A 16180-nucleotide genomic window follows, 5' to 3' on the forward strand; every position below is an offset into this window, starting at 1 on the left:
AGAAGTGTTGTAACATCTGTAAGCATCTCATCATCTGATGATGTTTGAAGGTTTTTTTTTTCAAACTCTGAAAAAAAATTTTCAAGTCCCCTGTCTTTCTGTCTGCCTGTTTGGCCACCCATCAGTGTCGATCCATTTTTATCTGATTCAAAAGTCTGTTGGCTCATCCATCGATACAATCATCAACTATTGATTAGATGATCTTAGATATAATTTTTCCGATAAAACAGGAACGTCTATTGGCTAGTCTGTCTGTTAGCTAGTTGTCTCAGATATCTCTCGTCATCCATCACTCTATCCCTGTATTATCTCATCTATGTGCTTCTGGAGGAAACACTGAGGTGATGAATATTATGCAGACTATTTATAGTAGTTATCAAATCCATCCCTCCATCTCTACATCTGTCCATCTGATAGGGGTATGAGTTGTCTGGGTGTATCGATCTACCTATGTCTTGAAGAAACATCAAAGCAGGTGATCATCATGAGATGAGCTTTGCAGAAGTTGACTCTGGTCTCCAGTCTGTCTGTAACCATCTCTAGAGCTTCCAAATACTCCAAGGAGTCCACCTCATAGATCTGCTGCAGCTCAACTAGAGAGAGAGAGAGAGAGAGAGAGAGGAGAGAGAGAGAGAGAGAGAGGAGAGAGAGAGAGAGAGAGAGAGAGAGAGAGAGAGAGAGAGAAGAGAGAGAGAGAGAGAGAGAGAGAGAGAGAGAGAGAGAGAGAGAGAGAGAGAGAGAGAGAGAGAGAGAGAGAGAGAGAGAGAGAGAGAGAGAGAGAGAGAGATAACAAGTTGGTGAAAGCCCTCATCAAACAGTGAGAAGAAAATATTCAGTCACTCATTATCATATCAACTTAATTAAATTCAGAGTTGCAAGGGCTGCAGTCTATCTCAGTAGGCATTGGGTGGAAATCAGGGAGACACCCTGGACAGTTTACCAGTCCATCACAGGGCCCACACTCACAGTTAGTCACACACTGAGATGCCAATTCACTTAATGCACATGCCGTTGGAGTGTGGGAGGAAACCAGAGTATCCAGAGGAAACCCACTCCAATCTGGGGCGAACATGCAAACTCCACAGAAATGGACTGGAATCAATTGAAATTAATTGTACCATATCAATCCTGGATCAAACACTGTTTCTTCACCATAGGATTTGTGAGAAAAAAAAATGCTTTGGAGATATTTTTTGTTCAAATTGTTCTGACATCGAAACTGGTAGCTGTGCAATGTGCATGCTGAGGGACTTTCAAACACACAGTCACTCATTCCAGTGTCCTCTGCCCACACTTTAAAAGTTTAAATCAAAATCCATATTTCTATCCAAAAGCTTTGCAAACTTTAAGTGAACTTTGTAAAAGTTGAAACAGTTAAAATGCAAACTTGTTTTAAGCAATCAAATCATCTTCATGTTTGCAGGACTACATTATCAAAAACATTTAATAGGAAAACAGTGGACGCTTGACACAGGTTACTTCCCACTGGAAAAATTCTAAACTTCCATTTCCATTGCTATTTAGCACATAATCACTTTATCGTCACATCAAATTCTCCACCCAAAGTGAGCATAAAACCTGTTCTGAAATATTCACCAGCTATATTTCAATATTGCAGTGTTTCAGTTCTGGTACGCTCTTTCACAACTTCAAAACTCTCACAAGAAAACAGCTAAATGGAAATGAAAGTATTGTTCTCTCTGACCAACAAACTTACACTCGGTTGTCCATTTGTGTGGTTCCAGCATCAGGTACTGTTTGGTCTGTTCCAGTTCTTTCTTCAGACACTGGTACCGGGCTCTGACCTCACTGATCCGCTGCTGACGGTGCTCCAGGATGCGAAGCTTGGCACTGATGTATACCACCTCCTGACAAAGAGAGACAAACCAACCCTCAGACAGGGAGAGATGGAGTTCACTAGGGTTTATTTAACCAGGGAAAGGTGGTTCTCTTTGGATAACGCCTTGCTTCACGTTAGGAGTTACATGCAATCACACCTTGTAGCTGCCTAACACCCACAATGTCCTACTACTGGCCACTGAGCAGATCCAGTGAGCCAGTTTGAGGATGCCTTGCTTGAAGCCACCGCTGGAAAAAAAATCTATGGTCTTTCTCTCCCACCCACTTTTTACATCTTACAATGTCCTTTTATGGGAAGAAAAAAAAAACAAAAAAACCCCAATGATCAGTTCTATGCATTTAAAATGAACTCTATTAATAAAGAAAGCTCGCAGGGCTACAAAATATACTCCTAATGGTCATTACATTAATTCATTTGATTTATTCCACTGGTGATGATTCATTTAGTAAAAACCTTTAATTTCGCATATATGCACTGCAAAATTTAGTGGTGTTCCCTTCTAGGTAGTTCATAGTTTAACATGAGTCCCCAGTGCTCTTTGACAGTCTGCTGACATATTGCCAATTTAAACATTCCCTGTTTTCTTCTCCTTTCTCTCCTGTCTCTTTTCTTTTCCTATCTACTTTTCTTCCCTTCTCTCATTTATTAATCCCTCTCTGGGTCTCCTTCCCTCAGTACCTTATTACTTTTTAACCTCTGTTCCTGACCCCAAGATTCCCATGCATCTCGTTCAGTGATTTCATATGAAATTAAATGGAATATAGCCTTTTAAGCTGTCACTCACTTTTCTGCCACCCTCTCTGTCTTTTTTCATTCACTCTCCGCATCTTTTTCCTTTTCATTTTCTCTCCTGTCTCTTTCATTGCGGTTTTCCTACAGTATCTTTTTTTCTTTATTTCCTGTTTACTTGCTCTCTCACTCTCTCTCTCCTCTTTCCCACCCCTACTTTACCATTATTTCTCATTTCTTTCTCCATCCTTTCACTCTACTTTTCTCTCCCCCCCCTTTCCCTCCTCTCATTTTCTCTCAATCTCTCACCTTGGTCTCTCCTTTCTCTCTCCGCCGTTGTAATCGCTCAACGTCATCTATCTCGTACACTTTGATTTCGAAGGCTTCAGCGGAGACTGCCACACCCCTGGAGTTGGCAGGAACTGGAGGCCCTAGAGGGCCATCTACCCAGCATGCACTGGGGCTCAAAGAGGAGGAAGAGGATGAAGTGACGGCCAATTTGGAGGAGCGGTGAGAGGGAGAGGAAGAGGAGGAGTCCGGGGTCAAGGCAGGGATCAGGCGTCGACGCTGGAGCCCTGAGAGAACATAAAATGAGGAAACCAAGAGACAGAATGATCAATATCACATATCTCTGTCAGAATTTATTAATGATGTAGTAAAGTCTTTTAAACAGCATGCAGGGTTCCCACTCTTTTTAAGAACACTTCCAGGACTTTTCAAGGACATTTTCCAAGACTTTTACTTGAATATACATGACATGACTATATTATACTTCATTAACAATCAGTGGAAGCCTAAACAGTCTCTTAATGAACTGTTTTACTGAACATACCCCTAAACTTCGTGTCGATATCAAATCTCAGCAGCTGTAAATATGGCTAAAAATGTACAAAATCAGCTAAAGGTTATGCTAATGAGACGCAATCTCAGTGGGTAAAAATACAATTTTTTAACCTAACTTGGAAAATTTCCATGACCTCAATAACATATCCAGGACATTCGCTCAATTTGATCCTTTTCCAGGCATTTCACATTGCCAGAAAACTAGTCCATAAATTTACAGGTTTTCCAGGACACATGGGAACCCTGATTGCAGCCAACAATAGTGAAGCCCAAACTGTATGTGAAAGTACTGCTCATTCATTAGTAAGTTTTATTCAGTTATACCCCTAAAATATCATACTAGCAAGTTATTCATCACATTTTAATATTCCAGCCATTGACAAAGAACATAATGAGTTCTCCCCTTTTTCCAAATTATTACTTGAAGTTTGTGCTTTCATTAAAGAATGAATCTAATAATTAACTAACAAATATATTGCCTTTTGGAGATTTTTCAGTCTTTTTCTTGCCTTTTATTTTTTGTGGATTTTTTTTATCCCTATTTTCTCCCCAATTATACCCAGTCAATTGCCCCACTCCTCTGAGCCATCCCAATCTGTCCTCCACACTCTCTGCCAATCCGGGGAGGGCTGCAGACTACCGCATGCTTCCTCTGATACATGTGGAGTCGCCAGCTGCTTCATTTCACCTGACAGTGAGGAGTTTCACCAGGAGGATATAGCATGTGGGAGGATCATGCTATTGCCCCAAGTTCCCCCTCCCTCCTGAACAGGCACCCTGACCGACCAGAGGAGCAGCTAGTGCAGCGACCAGGACACATACCCACATCTGGCTTCCCACCCGCAGACACAGCCAATTGTGTCTGTAGGGATGCCTGACCAAGCCAGAGGTAACACAGGGATTTGAACCGCTGATCCCCGTATTGGCAGCCAACAGAATAGACTGCCATGCCACCCGGGTGCTTTCAGTCTTTTTCTTAACAGCTATGCATTTGCTCTGAGCGCACTTGCAGTTTATAAATGGTAAATACACTGCATTTTATATAGCACTTTTCTAGCTGCAACAGCCACTCAAAACGCTTTACAATTAATGTCTCACATTCATCCATGCACACACCAATGATGGCGTCAACCATGCAAGGCAACAAGCAGCTCATCGGGAGCAGTTAGGGTTTAGGTGTTTTGCTCAGGGACACCTCGACAGTTTTGCAAGGAGGAGCCGAGGATCAAACCAGCAACCCTCCAGTTACCAGACGACCTGCTCCATCTCTCTGAGCCACTACTACCCCGTAAATGCTTTCATGGTTATCCCTGTGAGTTGCTGTTCAGCTAATCACTAAATTGTTGGTGTAACCTGACTGTGGAGTAGCACATGTCCCAAATGGGTATAAATGGTTGGTGTGGGAGAGTGAGTGGGCCCACAGACCCTGATGGCTCTCCCCTTTGAGCTACATGCAACCACACCTTACTTGTGTATTTGGGGGGGAATATGCCAAAGACCAAATGACAAGATGAATGTCAGACATTGCGGTCAGAGGTTGAATTCCCTCAGCAACTAATGTGTTCATTAACAACAGTTTCTTCAATTGCAATGGCCATTGTGAGCAAGACCCTGAGTCTCTTCCTGTTCAGTCATGGTAAACCACTATCAACAAGATCGTCACAATCAAGGGCTTACCAATGTGAACAGTAATAGCAAAAGCTCTATATACACCATATATCTTCTGTTTCCACAAGTAATTTATGACTCTTCAGCTGTGCTCTGTGTACATAGGAAGTTATCATATTATCCCTTATTTAGCTGAAAATTTGATATTTAGATACTTGCATATACGTTTTTGTTTAATATTAGAAGTTCTTAGTTCTTCACCACAACGGTCCGGTACAATGTCCACATTACTGCTGATGCTGCACCAATCCACCTGTCAATCACCCGCACCGCTTCTCTTTGGTGAAGAAGGAGCTGAGCCGGAAGGCAAAGCTCTCAATTTACTATTCAATCTTCGTTCCAACCCTCACCCATGGTCATGAGCTTTGGGTAGTGACCGAATGGGTGAGATCACGGATACAAGCGGCTGAAATGAGCTTCCTCCGTAGGGTGTCTGGGCTCAGCCTTAGATATAGGGTGAGGAGCTTGGACATCTGGAGGGAGCTCGGAGTAGAGCTGCTGCTCCTTTGCGTCGAAAGGAGCCAGTTGAGGTGGTTCGGGCATCTGATTAGGATGCCTCCTGGGCGCCTTCCTTTGGAGGTTTACTGGGCACAGCCAACTGGGAGGAGACCCCAGGGTAGACCCAGAACTCACTGGAGGGACTACATATCCAATCTGGCCTGGGAAAGCCTTGGGATCCCCCAGAAGGAGCTGGAGGGCATTGCTGGGGAGAGGGACGTCTGGAGTGCCCTACTTAGCTTTCTGCCACCGTGACCCAACCCTGGAAAAGCGGCTGATGATGAATGAATGAATGAATGAATGAATGAATGAATGAATGAGTTCTTAGTTCTTGTTTTTCCATCTTAAAAACAATGTTTGTCTTTGTGGCTTTAAGTTGAGCATCACACCATGACAAACATGGACATCAGTGAAGCTGAACTTGAACTGAACTGAGAAGGGAATAAGCATAATGCATAACACATACTAGAGGATCGAAGATAAGTCGAGGGAAAAAGCCGGATAAGGAAGGGATGTGGGAGAGGATCACAAGTGAAAGGGGAAGAGAGGCAGATGGAGACAGACAGATCAATGCAGAGATATCAAAGGCACCAGATAACAGGACCTAAGTCATGCATGAGAGTGTGAGCGAACATAAAAAGTGAAGTGGAGTATAAGATAAGGATAGGGAGATAGGGTGAAGTTTAGTCGCTGTTCATAGGGTGCAGAGATAGGAGCAGTAGGTCACTCTCATCTGCCCACTGGAATGAAAACAAGCACAATCCACTCACGCACATGTACGCTAAAACCATTGGCAGAGAAATTGGCAGCCATGTCGGCAGCAATGTGGGCTATCAGATTCCCCACAAGCTGGAAGATAAGGGGTCAGATTGTGTGTGTGTGTGTGTGTGTGTGTGTGTGTGTGTGTGTGTGTGTGTGTGTGTGTGTGTGTGTGTGTGTGTGTGTGTGTGTGCGCGCGCGCGCGCGCATGCGCACACACACGCGCGCGCGCATGCACGTGTGTGGAGGGATTTTAATAAGGTTGCTGCTGTCTTTGAGTCTCAGCGCCGCACGGAAAGGTCAAGCAGAGACATTCAGCAATTTGTATTTCATTACACAACAGAACAAGGGGGAGAAAGAGGAAAGGAAGAGAAAAACACAGAGCAAGAGGAGGAAACGGGCCCATGAGGGGAAGAGGGGTCAGGAAAGAGAGAGTGAAATTGGAGATTGAGGGTTATCAAAGAGAAAGTTGGAGACACGAGTAAGCGAGCATGGGAAAGAAATATGGTGAGAATGATAGAGGGGCAGAAATGGAGCAAGAGAGAAAAATCAAGGAATTCCACAAAAGATCTACTGTAAAGGAAATGCATAAATTACAAAAAAGAAAGAAAAAAGCAACAAACAGAAAAAGGAAAAAACAAGAAGCAAAAAAAACAAGCTCAGCAAAGATGTGGTGCAAGGCCATTTTGGTGTGATTTGTTTATTTTTGTCTCCTTTTTATTTTTGTTTTCTACTGTCTATGTCTTTGTTTGTATCGTTGTATATGAAAATGTGTTCAATAAAGAATGGAGGAAAAAAGAAAAGCAAGACCATTTTGGTGTGAGAAACCTTTTCAGCAGAAGCCTTCGTCCTGAAAGGAAAATGTGTGACTGTGCCTTCTTCATCTTAAACACCCTCTCTGCTCATCACTCGCTCTCGGAGCGCACAGTGGAAAGAGAGGTCAAGCTATTGTGTGCAGTTTGGAAACATTCTCTGTTTCCCAGGCTATGCTTTGCAACTTGAATTGAGTCTTTAAAACAGAGGCTTAGTTTCTTGTAATGTTTTATGTCTAACGACTGATCAAACAGTCTTGTTTCTGAAGAAAAATGCATCTACCATGCATGCTACCATGTCTGCACTGCTTTGCTGCACAGGATGATTGGATCTTTGGATGGATTGGCTATGTCAAGAATGAAGGACAAGAGCTGTCACTTTGCATGATTTTATTGCGACAGTTGTGGATAAATTTGCCATACTTACTTCTTCTAACAATAGAAACTGCACGGGGAACAAACTAATCCAATTTAAAACAGTAGAGTGTAATGCAACTTTGAAATACCCAATTGTTTTCTACCTTTCTGCCTGCTGCTGAAAATATTATAATTGACAATAGGCCAGGAAAAGGGCAATCTCATATTGTATAGCAATATAATCTATATCTTTATTCTGTATCTACAGTGTAAAACAGATAAAGAGGGAATTCCAGTTCTAATCACTATTCACTGACACACCAAGGGTAGCCATAATGATGCTTAACTCGATAAAGTCGCATGTACGTGGCACATTAACTGGTTCTGTGCATGGTGGTCTGGTATAGATATATAAATAATCATCATGGCCTACTCTAGGAAATTTGCTTCACTATTTCACAGCTGGCTGATCAGGGTCACCTTTCCTACCTGGCACCTTCCACTATCACAGATTTCTATTTCATGCATTTTACTTCCATTGCTTCTTCATTGTGTCCACTGTAATGGATTCTATTCTCAACTTATCTTATTTCATCCTACTATTTCAACTTTCATGGTCTCTTTGCACATCTTTTTTTTATTAATGTTTTCTTTCACATCCATCTCTCACACCTTCCATTCACATCTTTTTCCCTGAAAATTTGTACATCCAATCACATTCAATCACCCTTAGCTTTCCTTCATACAGCAAATTTCATTATGACCAGACAAATTTTGTTGGCATTTGAATAGTGTTAAATGTGAGTGGTGAGGAATTAAGATGGATGTTTGTGTAAAACATGAGTAGACTGATTGATTGATAAATTGGTTGGATGATTAACTGATTGATTCTTTTCAGTCACACACTGATCTCTCCCCTCATTTATAGTAAAATATCTTGATTTGTTTTCTTGTTCTTGTCAGTCACACTGCTGTTTGCAGTTGAGATATGTTCTCATCATTCAAAGCTTAACTTTGAGTCATATCATTCTCATTGACTTCACTCTTACACTGTGTAGCGCCGCATTATGTAATAACGCCGCATTATGTAATAATGTAATACATTTTCACATCATTATGTAATAACGCCACGTTTTTTTCAAATCAAGACATAAATTTTGGTGGTTTATTACATAATGCACCAAATTATTACATTTTCTTCATAAAAAAGTGTAACATCCGCATTTTGTAATAACCGGTGCAATATGTAACAACTTATTACAAAATGCGGATGTTACACTTTTTTATGAAGAAAATTTAATAAATTGGTGCATTATGTAATAAACCACCAAAATTTATGTCTTGATTTGAAAAAAACGTGGCGTTATTACATAATGATGTGAAAATGTATTACATTATTACATAATGCGGCGCTACACACTGTCACAAACTTTGGGGTCTCATATTGTTCTCTAGTCTTTCTTGGCACTGCCCGCTGTACTGTATCTAATGAAGTAGAAACATTACCCAAAACAAGATTAAAAAAAAAGGATAATGTGTTAAGTTAATCTGACCTGTGTTGCTCCTGCTCTTCTTGCTGTTCTTTGAGCTCCGTCTGGAGGAGGTGGTGGCTGAGCTGTGCTCACTGAGGGAGTCCTGGGCTGAGGAAGTGCTCCCTGTGTTTTCACTGCTGTCTCTCAGCATGCTCTCATAACCACTACTGCCTCCGCTGTGGTAGAACAACGCTGTCTTCCCCATGGCAGGAGGGAGCTCCCCACTCAATACACTGCTGTTGGTGATAAGAGGAGATCAAACTTGAGTCTCCACCACTATAACGAGGTACACTGAAGATACTCAACCACAACTTCTTCTTAACTGCTCGCATCACAGTAAATGCAATTTCTATGAGGGTCCTGACTGGGTGCAGGGGGGGGGGGATTAGCAATCACTGCTGTCATAGATGAGAACCACAACTGTTGTGTGACCTTGTTGTGAACAGAATGAAATGGGATAAAGTTTGTAATTGGAGATTGCCCTAGTACTGACTGCACATTTTCAACTGAGTAGCCAACGTTACATATTATTTATATAATATAGGATGCTTTTAAAGTGGCCACCAGTGATTTTATTTAAAAAAAAACTTTAACAATATTTGGTCAAACTCTTACTTCATCCTGACAGCTATCAAGTAGATAGATGATCTGAGAAAAAAAATTGTGGTCTCTGTGGCTGCCGTAGGTGCTGTAAATGGAGACAGAAAATGTCCTCTGTATCTGCTCCTTATCAGCCAATCAGGGCAGTTCTTAGCAAGCTGTTGTCTCCATTGGTCCCTTACTTGCAGTCAATGGGTTTGCAAATTCACAAGGGTCTTGGGTAGAAGTGAGGGGTGGATTCTTTTTCATTATATTTTCAAAAGGTAGCGAGCTCTTGCAAACTTTCGCCCAGGATCGTTTACCCCCACATTGACATTGCAAAAGAGATGCTTTTGTGCCAGTTAAATGGCGCTAAAGTTACCTCATCTGAATCATGTTTTTAGCTAACGAACAACCCAGAAAAGCAAGCTGACATATCAGAGACACTGAAAAACTTTTATAAAATTATTGATTTGTTTGAGCAAGTTAAAGGTGATAGAGCAAGTCTTACTTGCATTTCTGTCAGTGGTGTTTCTATTTTATCTTAACTGGAATGAAATCACATGGGCAGGCAGGATAAGAGAGAATAGTGGTGGGGGTGCAGAAAAAGAAACATATTTTGCCAATTTTCTTAAGAACAAATATTAAATTAATTAAAAAAACAAAAACAAAATCCTTAATGTCTTATAACAGCATATATTTTTTTGATGCTCCCCCAAACCCGACCCCCAGCCAAATCTATGCAGATGATATGGCTTTACATGAGGTTTGAACATCCATATCATCTGCAAGAGTTTACAATACACCACAATGCCACACATCCCAATTATTCCAGTCATTAGCCTACCTGTTGTCACTGGCATGGCCACTGCTGCAGCGGTGTGGCCGTCTGGGGGCTGTGATCTTACTGTATGGGGAGGGCAGGGTTTGGACTGTTGCTGGCCTCTCCTCTGCCTGGCTTCCTCCAATAGCACCTCCACCTCCACTAGAGACACAACAAAGAATGGTCAAATATTTTCAGTCTCAACTGACTGCAGGTATCCCCACCCTTCTAAACAATACAGTTGCATATCAACTGAAAACAATGATCGGTTTCATATGCAAATTGCCGTGACCATTAACTAGAGTTACAATGGCCATGTGTACTATTCACAGAGGATTGGGAAATGGTTGCAATGACAGCACTGTAAGATGGTGACAGATGTACTCCTAGCCCCCCCCCCCCGCCCTGGTTCAGGGTGGGTCCTTCCCTCTTCACATAGAGGGCCTTTTTATTGAGCATGCAAAAAGACAACATCTAATTTATTTACCTTGCCCCGCCAGCAACTCTTTCCTCCCCGGGATCGGATGCCCCACCTTGGGCATGTCCTCTGGAGCGGGAGCCAGCATTGCCCTGGAGTAGCTCAGAGATTCGACCATTAACAGCCCTGAGAGGAAGTTTGGCTGCCAAGCTTCCTCCGCGACTGCGGCTCAAAGACTGGGTGGACCAGGAGCCAGAGGAAGGCCCCTGCTGCTGTAGTGGGCTCTGGACTGAACCCTGGGGCTGGGGAAAAAGGTTAAATGAGATGCCTAAGATGGAAAATTGATTAATAGAAGCAAGGATTCCTGGATAATTTGAAATGGAAACATTAATATCTGATTGTGTATAAAGATGAGAAAAAAAGGATATGAAAACACAAGCACAAATCCCCCACACACAAAGGCACAGTTTCTCTCTCTCTCTCTCTCTCTCTCTCTCTCTCTCTCTCTCTCTCTCTCTCTCTCTCTCTCTCTCTCTCTCTCTCTCTCTCTCTCTCTCTCTCTCACATACACACACACACACACACACACACACACACGCACACACACACACACTTATTTCATTCATTCTCTGTACAGTAGCACCAGGCAACTTTTCAGATTTTGGCATGATGTTTTACTTCAAAGATAATTGAGAAGTGTTTTTTTTTCCTTCATAGCATAGTAACAAGATACATGTATTTATTTATAAGCCATAGCTCGAGTGATCTAAAGACTGTTGCAGAAGAAGAGGAGCTATGTTCACATGAGGTAAAGTACAGTAAAATTTTCTAAAACTTAATGTGTGCTGTAAAGCAATTCCTATATTTCCCTGCATATTAAAAATGCAAAGTGGAAACAAGGCTTCTAGGGGACTGATCTGAGAAGCGATTTTGTCATTCTCCCATAGCCAACACACAATGCAGCCAAAATTAATTTAAAGATGATATGTTAAAGCAAAAAGTTACCTGGTGCCAATTGAAATCTTATATACATTTTTGTTTTTGCTCTATGACCTTCATCAGGCTGTGAAAATGTACAAAGATAAATGTCTCACATATCTAAATTAATTGACACAGAGGTTTAGCCGATCAAGGAGGTATAACATCTGGTGAGAGAAATTATACAGTTTGTTAAAAACATGTAACCGTGAAGGTCACATTGTACCTTTCCATTAGGAGGCAAGCTGGAGCTGCGGTTAACAGCCTGGGGTAAAGACTTGGTAGAGAAGCTGAGGGTCTTGGTACTGGAGGCAGACAGACTCCTGGCCTTGGGACTACTGGCCAGTAGTAGTTTACTGACAGCTGACATCTTTGACTGGCTGCTGGCTTTCACTGGTGACTGAGGGGCGCTGCCTGGACCTGGACTGGAGTTGAAAACAGGACTGCTGCTGTTGATATTTCCAGTAGAAGAGATTGAGCTGCCTCGGGTAAGGCTACGCCCAGCACGAGGCATGGTGCTGTCCCCCTTCACTCCGCTGCCCCCTCTCAGACTCTCTCTCCTCTCCAGGGAGAGACAATCATAGTGGGGGGAACCGCTGTGCGAGCTGTGGGGCCGGCCTAAAGAGTTGGTTCTGTTGGCTAGCTGCTCCAGCTTGGCACTGAAAAGTCTGCTGCTATCCACACTGGAGCCACGCTGTCTGGTGACACCAGCAAGAGCCACTCCAGAGAGCCCCATGTCATCAGCTTGACCGCTTAGGATAGCTGCTCCATGGCTTGCTTGGTGAAGAGGAGTGAGTGGAGAGCCTGCAGCCCTATTTCGCTGGTCCAGACTTGATTTGCGTACTGGTGGCAAAGGCGGGATTCCTCCTCTCTTGTGGGAAAAGAGCCCCTGCTTACCAGTCGATCCACGCCTGTCCAGCGTGGCCCGAGGACTGCAGGGAGTCGAGGTGGTAACAACAAGATTGTGGTACTCGATTCCGTTATCAAGGCCGTCATGACGATTGACCCGGTGCCAGCCACGAGGCAGACTGGCAGTACGGTGGATGTTGGTATCATAGATAACAGTTTGACCATCTCCCTGGGAAACCTCCGCTACCATCTCACAGCCATCAACCACTCTCCTAAAGCAATCTGAAGATGAGACTGCCTCACCACTTGAACTACAGCTGCCACGCTCCCCACCTGCAATGTGACATGTGACTCAGAGATAATGATTCATTTTCTCAAATAAATTCTGGAAATGGTAGTAACAAACAACTTTATACAGTTAAATTTTCTCTCAGTGTTAAATGTTTGTAAAAAATATGTCTTCAACATTCCCATTTGTTTTTACACATAATTTTCCAAGAATTTTCAAGAAATTTTTCCAGAAGTTTTGCTTCGATTAAATTGCTCATGGAAGGTCCCATTATTCAGTGTCTAATATCTGTGGAAGCCTCAACAGTCCTTGAATGGACTGTGTTACTTTTAGCTGGTCACAGAATATGAACTTAAAATACTGATGTGCAATCTCAGCAGCTAAAAATATGACTAAAATATACCATCTCAGGAGAAAAACTGTTAAAAATTTCATCTCAGTAGGTAAAAACCCAATTTAACCAAACCTGACAATTTTCCACGATCTCAATAATATTTCCAGGACATGTAATAAATTTGATCATTTTCCAGGTGTTTTCTATGACTAGAAAACTAGTCTACATTTTTTTTCTAAATGTATTTCTGATTTCCCCCAATTTAGTGGCCAATCGATCCCTATTTTAGTTCAAACACCCACCCTCGTATTGCGTGCGTTCGCCAACTGCATCTCTCCGGCCAGCAGTCTCGAAGGAGACACCTCGCCACTTTCGTGACAGGGCGAATCCAGGCCAAACCACTGCTTTTTCCGACATACACAGAGACGCATTCATGTGACGAACACAAGCCGACTCCGCCCCCCCACCGAAGACAGCATTGCCAATTATTGCTGCTTCATCGAGTCCGGCCATAGTCGGATCTGATGAGACTGGGGCACAAACCCTGGTTCCCAGTGGGTAACTGCATCAACGGAAAGGTGATGCTTAAACCGCTACGCCACCGCGGACCCCACTAGTCTCCATTTTTACGTTTATCAGGATGTGTGGGTACCCTAATCTTGAGACACAGTGTTTGTAAAATCTGTTTCAAATATTGACTGATCAATTGATCAGTTGAATACTGTGAAATGAAAAACTTGTATGAATGTTGTAAGTTGTTTTGGATAAAAGCATCTGCTAAATGCATAGATGTAAATGTAAAGTGTAAATGTTTCTCACCATCCCTGCAGGAGCTTCGTAAGTCCCCAGCACCAACCTTCTCTCCTGCAGTCCTGCTCTGGCCAGCCTGGTGGCTTTTCACCTGGTCTACATGTTTCTTTTCTGGCTTTATTTCACATGCCAGCTCCTTGGATCTCCCCTCCTCCAGCCCACGCTTCAACCAGGGGTCTTCAAAGGTCATCTCACTGGATATGGAAGCTAAGTGTGGGCCTGGGGTAGTATTTGATTTTGGTGTCTCTGTGATCATGGCTGTCTTGATGGGTGAGGAGAGAATTGTGGGCTCTTGAATCACCATGGGTTTAACAGCAACACACGGGTGAACGCTGATGGTGGTCTTAAAGGGAGAGAAGTTGCTAGATCCCCCAATGACTTGGATGTTGGCTTTACCCACAGAGTAGGGCAGTCTGCTCAACCAGTCTTTGGTTGGGGTTCCCTTCTTACACCCACTCTCTGACAGGACCATCTCTCCCTCAAGACTCCCTCTGCTCTGAGGTCCACAACTTCCATGACCTTCAATAACCTCTCCCAGCACTTCTACCCCAGAGGAAAGGCTCTGGTTAGGGTCAGGTTCAGCCAGGGCCTCCCCTTGTTGGCTTTGAGACTGGCTGAAGCTGTGAAGGGACTGGTCTGCTTCGCTGCCCATACTCAGATCACTGAGCCAGGAGGAGACTGAAGAACTACAGCTAGGAATCACTGTAGCTAAAGCCTCGCCCTCCAGACGCAGCTTGGCCATGGCCACCTACAATAGGATAAGGTAAAATAAGGTATAATATGACTTGTGTTATTACCATAATAGACAATAATTCAATTTATATAATTTGATAGCCAAGGATGGCATGTCAATGTTTGAGGCTCTAGCTTGGTAACACTACCTGGCTGCTGACTTTAATTCGTCTTGATTAGACTCTATCTCAGTTTTGGTTATTGGGCACAATTTTGGGTTACCCACAATTTAATATGATATAGTACTGTATAACATATTAACACATAATACCAAACAGTTCAATGCAATTTGATAAAATAATGTATTATGCGTTACAAGGCAGTTCTATCTTATGTTGGTGCATATGTCAGATCTTCAAATATATGATTGTAGTGATTTTCCAGTTTTAGTTTCACAGTACTGCTCCAAAACGTTTGCTGAGTAATGAATAAACATGTAATGAGTGATTACTGTTTTCTATTTCAATGTTGGATATCTCAGCACAAAAATGTGATGATGGGTATTGTTTCATATTGGTTACTAACAATCTTTACTACTAGAGGTGTAACAACATTTTGCCAATAGAAACTTATCAATCGTTTTTACCAATAGCGGACTTTAACAGACAAAAAGTGGTTTCAATTGCTGTGCAAGTAAATTACACTGACCTCTGCCATGGCAACCACCTCTGTTACTCCAGAGGTGGTCGCCGCAATGGCAGACATCCCATAATGCTCCACAGTTCCTTCATCTCCAATACTGCTGATGATGCTGACAGGTCTTGACCCTGAGGCAAGGGCAGTGACTGAGCAACAGTCGCTGTTGAAGCTGATGATGCTGGTTGGACGACTTGTCAGTGTCTCCATCAGAGCCCTGGCATCCAGGTCCTCTTCCCCTCCAGGAGCCATTGTGTACACCAGCTCATCCTCTCCGACAGAGAGAGGCCCAAATGTGGTTACAGATACTGCTGGTCCTGGGGATTAGGATGAAGGTAAGGAGAATGGGAACAAGACGTTTGTTTACAAGATTTTATGGTTGCTTGGATTATTAATCAGTCTAAATTTAATTTTGATGACTCTGTATAACCAACATAATCAAATGAGACCATCTGTAAACAGATTAGATATTGCTACTATAACGATTCCAAATGTTTGTATTCAGATCAGATTCCCTGTGAAATCTGATGAAACTATTAACGGCACACAGATGGGACACATAGCCACAATTTGAAACACATTACCTCATTGCTGTACATCTTGAAAACACTTGTTTTGCAAAAACACCACTACCTCTAATTCCTCTATTCAAAATAAATGCACGATATACCAG

At 42.6% G+C, this 16180-nt stretch overlaps 1 protein-coding gene across 1 annotated transcript in view; it reads right to left on the reverse strand.

Annotated features, from left to right (window-relative positions):
* Positions 1–444: 444 nt before the first annotated feature.
* kif26ba (kinesin family member 26Ba) overlaps positions 445–16180 on the reverse strand; it is a 171095-nt gene continuing 155359 nt past the window's right edge. The window contains exons 20-30 of the mRNA XM_056279329.1: positions 16135–16140; positions 15520–15824; positions 14681–14887; positions 14149–14635; positions 12084–13039; positions 10949–11181; positions 10486–10623; positions 9081–9295; positions 2900–3165; positions 1718–1868; positions 445–593 (exon numbers count right to left, since the gene is read on the reverse strand). Coding sequence (XP_056135304.1) covers positions 445–593; positions 1718–1868; positions 2900–3165; positions 9081–9295; positions 10486–10623; positions 10949–11181; positions 12084–13039; positions 14149–14635; positions 14681–14887; positions 15520–15824; positions 16135–16140 — 3113 coding nt within the window. The remainder of the gene's footprint in view (positions 594–1717; positions 1869–2899; positions 3166–9080; positions 9296–10485; positions 10624–10948; positions 11182–12083; positions 13040–14148; positions 14636–14680; positions 14888–15519; positions 15825–16134; positions 16141–16180) is intronic.

This window comes from Lampris incognitus, chromosome 4, assembly GCF_029633865.1.
Source record: "Lampris incognitus isolate fLamInc1 chromosome 4, fLamInc1.hap2, whole genome shotgun sequence".
Taxonomy (NCBI): Eukaryota; Metazoa; Chordata; class Actinopteri; order Lampriformes; family Lampridae; genus Lampris; species Lampris incognitus.